The sequence below is a fragment of the Chrysochloris asiatica genome, unplaced genomic scaffold, assembly GCF_000296735.1.
Source record: "Chrysochloris asiatica unplaced genomic scaffold, ChrAsi1.0 scaffold00073, whole genome shotgun sequence".
In the NCBI taxonomy this organism is placed as follows: Eukaryota; Metazoa; Chordata; class Mammalia; order Afrosoricida; family Chrysochloridae; genus Chrysochloris; species Chrysochloris asiatica.
This window is the reverse complement of record NW_006408591.1, coordinates 7,039,781-7,046,713: the sequence shown is the minus strand read 5'-3', so window position 1 is coordinate 7,046,713 and position 6,933 is coordinate 7,039,781. Positions and strand designations below refer to the sequence as shown.

At 36.2% G+C, this 6,933-nt stretch overlaps 1 protein-coding gene across 2 annotated transcripts in view; it reads right to left on the bottom strand.

Annotated features, from left to right (window-relative positions):
* The window catches only part of GABRG2 (gamma-aminobutyric acid (GABA) A receptor, gamma 2), a 199,538-nt gene that overhangs the window by 141,263 nt on the left and 51,342 nt on the right, over positions 1 to 6,933 (bottom strand). For both annotated transcript variants that reach the window (XM_006864933.1, XM_006864934.1), the window contains exon 2: positions 2,407 to 2,558. In XM_006864933.1, coding sequence (XP_006864995.1) covers positions 2,407 to 2,558 — 152 coding nt within the window. The remainder of the gene's footprint in view (positions 1 to 2,406; positions 2,559 to 6,933) is intronic.

The following is a 6,933-nucleotide window of genomic DNA, read 5'->3' as shown; positions in this document are numbered from 1 at the left end:
CTCACCACTGGACCAATAAACAACATTCTTATCAATGGAGAAAGGATTGAAGTTATCAAGGACTTCATTCTTCTTGGATCAACTATGAACCCTCAAGGAAGCAGTAGTCAAAACATTAAAGTACATATTGCATTAGGCAAATCTGCTGCACAAGACATTTTTAAAGTGTTAAAGACTAAAGATGTCAGCTTGAGAGGTGCGCCTAACCCAAGCCATGATATTTTCAATAACCTCATATGCATGTGAAAGCTGGACAGTGAATAAGGAAGATTGTAGAATAATTTATGCTTTTCAGTTATGGTGTTGGAGGAGAATATTGAAAGTGCCATGGACTTCCAAAGAACAAACAGATCTGTTTTGGAAGAAGTACTGCCAGAGTGCTCCTTAGAGGCCAAGATGGCCAAACTTCGTCTCTCATACTTCGGACATATTGTCAGGAGGGAACAGTCACTGGAGAAGGGTATCACGTTTGGTAAGGTGGAGGGTCAGAGAAAAAGAGGAAGACCCGCAGCAAGATGGATTGGCCAAGTGGCGGCATCAATGGGCTCAAGTGTGGCAACAATTATGAGATTGGCCCAGGACTGGGCAATATTTTGTTCTGTTGTGCATAGTGTCACTGTGAATCGGTACTGATTCGATGGCACCTCACAACAAGAACAACAAGGAAAATCAGAAAATAATAGATACATTTGAATCATCGTGCTGATGACTGACAGTAGTTGATGATTGAAAGTAGCATGGACTGCCAAAAAATCAAACAAAACTGTCTTGGATGTGTTTTCTTTAGAAATGAGGATCACAAGGCTCTGTCTCAAGTACTTTGCGTTCTTAGGAGAGACAAGTTACTGGAAAAGGACATCACATTTTGTAAACTGGAGGGTCAGTGAAAAAGAGGAAGACTCCTTATGAGATTAACTGACTTTGTGGCAGCAACAATGTGCGCTAATATAGGAACAGTTCTGAGGAGAGTCTAAGACAGGGCCCTGGTTTCTTTATGTTTATGTTGGAACTGGCTGGACAGCACCTAACAACACCATGCAGTTAAAATAAAGAAACATAATTGAGTTTTTAAATGTATTGTGTTTTTAAATTTTTTTCTTAAATTACCAAATCAGAAAGCTAGTCTAAGCTTTCTTCATCCATTTTTTAGATATCTTAAACATTAACATTTTTCCTCACGATCCAAAATCTATTTGGGCATTTGAACCTGACATGATTAAGTTAGAAATGTAATTACTTAGTAGTCCAGATGAAAATATGCATTTGAAACTGGAGACAAAAAAGCAATAGTTATTTATTAATAGTTTTTGAAACATTGTTCCCTGCTGATTCCTTTTATAACCATTTTATTTTCACACGTCTTTAATTAACACAAGATCAATCTTCCTCATTGACATATTGTATGCAGAAACTCAACAAATTATATGAGGGAACCATATGGAAACCCATTATACACCTATTTGTCAGAGGGGACAGGTATTAAAAATCTGTAGTACAAAATTCATGGCCAAATACATATGCTTCATTTTCATTTAACATTTACTGAACAGAAATTCATAACACCATTCTGGGCTTCAATTCAACATGCATATGTTTCTGATCTTTATTAATTTTCCTTGAAAGCACACTGTCCTTGTTCTTTGTGGTGAATTGAATTCTTCCTTGTTCCCCACATACAAATCCTTGACTTGACATTAGTTAGGACACTACCCAAACTTTTGACTTTGGGCATGTGCATATGACCTCCTTTGCCAAATAATATTATGTAGCAATGACAATGAACCAGTTGTAAACTCAGCGACTAATATATTTTGTGAGTTTATACTTTCACTCTTGCTTCTTGCTATCATGAGAAGAATACTCACAGCTGGTCTGCTGGTCCCAGTAGTAGTGTGAGAATAACTTAGTGAAAACCTATCCTAGATGAGCAGCTGGGCCCAGGCTAGATTACAATACTGTTTAAAATGTGCTAGAGAGATGCTTAATTTAACTTTAATGTTACTTGGATTTTGTGGTTGTTTATTACACAGCAATTTGTTGTTTTTGCTAAATGCCATCAAGTTGGCAATATGTAACTAATATATCCTTTCTTTATTTCTTTTTCTTATTCGTTTTGTGGTGTTAATTTATAATTAGGCTGCTAGTTTTCTTCTACAATATGGGGTAAGTAGGAAAAGTTGAGCTTTCAGCTCTCACATCTCACTTGAAAATCACATTTATTTATTTTGGGAAATCAATACCCTTCCTCAAGGTCTGAATGTTATTTATATACTTTTTGTTAATTTGTTTTCATTAGCTACAAGGAAAGTATTAAAATCATTTGGTTCTTGACAAATGGTGATGATTGCTTCCCGTATGGTAGGCTCATGTTTCCAACTATACACACCACAAAAGTCTTTAACATACCTCCAATATCAGGTCGAAGTTTATTGTCATATCCTTCTAGTAGGTTGTTTAAGATGACCGTGACATCACCCTCAGGAACTTTTGGAGTCAAAACCCATGTTTTATTGGAAGCATAATCTTCATAGTCATCATCAGATTTTTGGCTAGTTAAGCTGAGAAAACAAAAGCATTGGTCAAGAAACACTTAGGCTACTCAAAAATTAACTTTTATCCATAGGTAAGTGGTGAGAAGTAGAAATGAAGCAGGTTTATGAGTGTAAAATCATTGAAAAATCTCATCTCAGGATCATTATATAAATTATAGTGTTCAGATAGAGATTAAAACTTATTCATATAAACTCGAGTTTTCCAGAATGCTTTTCCTTCTCATCTACAAATAATTCATGTTCTACAAGCTATTTTTGCTATTTCCATATTTGGTTTTCTTTATGTCCACTTTCCCAGCATCCTTAAAAACTTAAGAAATCTAATTTTGTGAAAGCAATGCTTAAATCATTATAAATCTTCTAAGAATTCAAGCATTCTATCTACGTCTTCCTTTTTTGAGAAGTTAACTTGTTCCAACCTACTAACAAAAGTAAAAGACTGATAATTAGATTAACTCCCACAAACCACCAGACTGCCTCTCGCTCCTCAGTTGAACTAGTAAGGGAAGCTAATTCTTGCTGCCTTTTCTTCCTCCAGGGGGTGTGCAGATGTGTGTGTGTGTTTCCTCCCCATTTCCACTGATAATAAAAATGGTTCATCTATCTTTGGTGGTTAAGAACCTGGTACTATGGAAAAAATTTACTTGTAGACTTTAAACCATTCTTTGTTATAGCACAGCTTCCTAAACTGGGAAACTCATACTAATGGCAAATGTACTACAATCACAAAAATATAGTTGTGTTTTAATTGATCTGATACTCATATTATATCTGTGTCTCACATTTTTTAATCTGTGCTTTATTCATTTATTTTTAATGCTTTTATTGTTAACTAAGTGATAATTTACATGGGAGAGCATCAGTTTTGCATTCATCTTATCATATTTCATTTCACTGCAATGATTACAATCCCCTCCATGCATCATCATTCAGCATTATTTGTTTCTATTCCCTGGGGGTTTTATTTATTTATTTATTTTTCATTTACACCAAAACACTCAGGGATATATAATCATTTAGACAACCCAAGGTCATATTCTGCAATCCTGCCTACTGTCCTCCAACACAATCTCTGTCTTTCCATGAGTCTAGAGTTCTCAGCTGTCCTCTCTCCATGTCATCATCTCTGTCCCTATGTCTGGTGTCATTGCTTCTCTGGATAGAGTCCTACATTCCGTTCATGCTCTTCTCCCTTGATGGTCCTATAGTCCTCTGTTCCTGGAATGTAAGATTAACTACTCTCCCTTTTATGTTATAAAACTTCTATCTTTAAAGTTGTGACCATTGTAATTAGTCATGATAACAATAACTCAGTATTGAATCATAAGAATCTTATCTCCATCTCTTTTCACCAGCCCCATCTAGACAAGATGAAATCTATTCAGTGGAGATTCTACCTTCCCCCACACTCTAAAACTTAACTCCCTCATGAAACCTTGTAAGTCAGTCACTTTGTGCCTTAATAGCCCCCACATTTTAGGTAGCCGATGTATAAGTTGTCCATCCCTATCAATCCTGTGTACAGAGGGGCTATATTTGATCCTTGAATGGAAGACTCCTTCCCTATTGGTTGTTTTATTCAGCTACTACATCCAAAAGTATATGTCAAGTTTATCAAATTATAGCAATTTACATTTGTCTCCTTTATAAAATGTCTTTATCTTCCACTATTTGAGTTCTGATCATCAAGCCATAGAAGCTAGGTCAAATTGGTACTATCTGCAAGTTTAGGCATTTTTGTGCATTTCCCCTCACTTCATATCAGCTGGATGCTTCATTCTAGACTCTAGCCCTCTGTGACTAGGTCCTCGTCCATGGGCTTAGGAGTCCTCAGGTCTTACTACACTTCAGGCCAACCAACCCTTCCTCGTCTCTCTCTTCTCTCCAGGTCGATGGGAAATTATGGAACATGGTCAAACTCAGCCCATATCTTCATTGTTGCCTTTCCGCCCTCTACCACATACCAGTAGAACTGTCCTTCATTTTTATACTCCCAAACCTGCCAGGAAACTCCTCACAATAGGGCTGAAAATTAAGGCTTATTTCCTAAGGTGATTAGAATGATCAGCGGTCCAAACTCAGCAGCCACTCTTCAGAAATCCTATACAGGGTCACTATGAGTTGGAACCGAGTTGATGGCACTTTACAAAAACAACAATAAAAAATTAACTGAATTTCTATATAGAACCAAACATAGCTAATATCTTACATTTGCCCTTTCAGTTAGTAGACAGACAAGCTTTAAAACATTTCATTTTTATATAGTGGTCATAGAATGTCTGATGTGGTGTACAAAGCTCAGCCATCCCTCAAAGTTCCCAGTGAAGTCTCAGAAGCCATTTCTAAGCTAGAAAAATCCTTATTGGACCTAAATTTATCATTTCTTCACAGCACTGTTGAACTCTAATAGAGGAATGGATTAACACTACAACCCAGATCTTTTAAGAGAAAAAAAAAAAAAAAAACTTAAAGAGACAAAATAAACAAACAATAACTCACTGATAAAAAAAAACCTCTCAAATGACACATAGATAAAATTATGCAGTTGGTCTTTGGATGTTGTCATAATGGAATTTAGCTGTGTTTTTATATGTTCATTCAAAATTGCCTTTTAAAAGACCTTGGTAATTGAAAGTATGCTGGAGAGGGCATCATGGAATTTGCCATTTTGTTTAGCTGCTTTGTAATTTCTGTTTAGTTGTCTGCATTCAAGAGCAGTTTCAGAATCTCTTTGGACATCTACATTGGCCTTTTCTTTGTTGTCTTTTTCATGAACTTTGACTTTCTTAATGCATGGTATATTTCATGTCATTCCACAATTTTTCTGGTCTTCAATCATTAGTGTCTAATGTATCAGATCTGCTCTTGAGATGATCTCTAAATAAAAATTGGATATACTCAACGTTATTTTTTGCTTCTCATGAACTTATTTTCATTTTCTTCAGCTTCAGTCTGTATTAGTATATGAGCAATTGATGGTCCACAGTCTGCTTCTGGCTTTGTTTTGGCTGATGATATTGAGTTTCTCCATCATCTCTTCCATACAATAATCACTTGACTGGGAACAACAAGGTCTGTGATTGGAGCTTGAAATTTGCTCTGTGAGAGAAAAATAACACTTTCTGCTCCGATAGATTTAAAGCCTGGGAAACAGTATATTGGGTTGCTGTGAGTGAGAACCTACTTGATGTCACTTAACACCAACAACAACCATCTCTTACATTGTTGTTGCTCTTGTTAAGTTGGTTCCAACTCATAACAACCCTGTATAGAATTTTCTAGGAGTAACTTGTAAGCTTGAACTGTTAACCTTATGGTTTGCAGCCGGGGCTGATCCTACAGCACCACACCAGGAGTCTTCTTCTAATAGATGTAATTAATTTGCTTCCTGTGTGCTTGTGTGTCTTTGTGTCTATTTATCTCAGATACATTCATTCTATTAAAGGTTTTTTTTGTGTGTGTGTGTGTGTGTGTGTGTTTTCTGAAGGAGATATGAATTTAAATGTTTGGTTTACATTTTGGGGGCACCTTCTCATACTAACAAACAAATGATCCTTGAATCATGGAGCTGTATTACTGTTATTAGTAATTTCTAGCAGACCAAATGAGGTTTATTATGAGGGGGGAAACCCTAAGTGAGAAGAAAAAGAATACCTGTTTAGAAGGAACACTATTTTCCAGAAGTGCATCATTGATACTTTCAGAGATAACACCTACCAGATGCCAAAATAATGACAGAAAGGGTCAAATTATTATTTCATGTAATATAGTTTGTGGCAGGCTTATTTTTAATATTCTTGCATGTATATTAACTGTTGTTGATAAGTGCCGTTGAGTTGGTTCTGACTTATAATGACACTATGTATAACAAAATAAAACATTGTACGGTCCCATGCCATCTTCACAATTGCTGTTATGTCTGAAGCCATTGCAGCAGCCACTGAGTCAATCCATTACATGAGAAGTCGTCTTTTTTCCTGAAATTTCATATTCCAAACATGATGTCCTACTCCAGGGATTGCTCCATTCTAAAAATATATCCAAAATATGAGATGGAAAGTCTCCCTATCCTTACTTCTAAGGAGTATTCTGATTGCAATTATTACAAGACAGATTTGTTTGTTCTTCTGGTGGTCTCCATGATATTTTCAATATTTTTGCCCAACACTATAATTCAAATGCATCAACTTTTCTACCATCTTCCTTACTCACTGTCCAACATTAATATGCATGTGAGGCCTGGGTCAAGCTCATCTTAGTCCTCAAACTGACATTTTTGCTCTTTCAGCGATCAAGGTTGTATCATCTGCATATCGCAGGTTGTTAATGAGTCTTCCTCCAATCCTGATGCCACGTTTTTCTTCATAGAACCCAGCTTCTC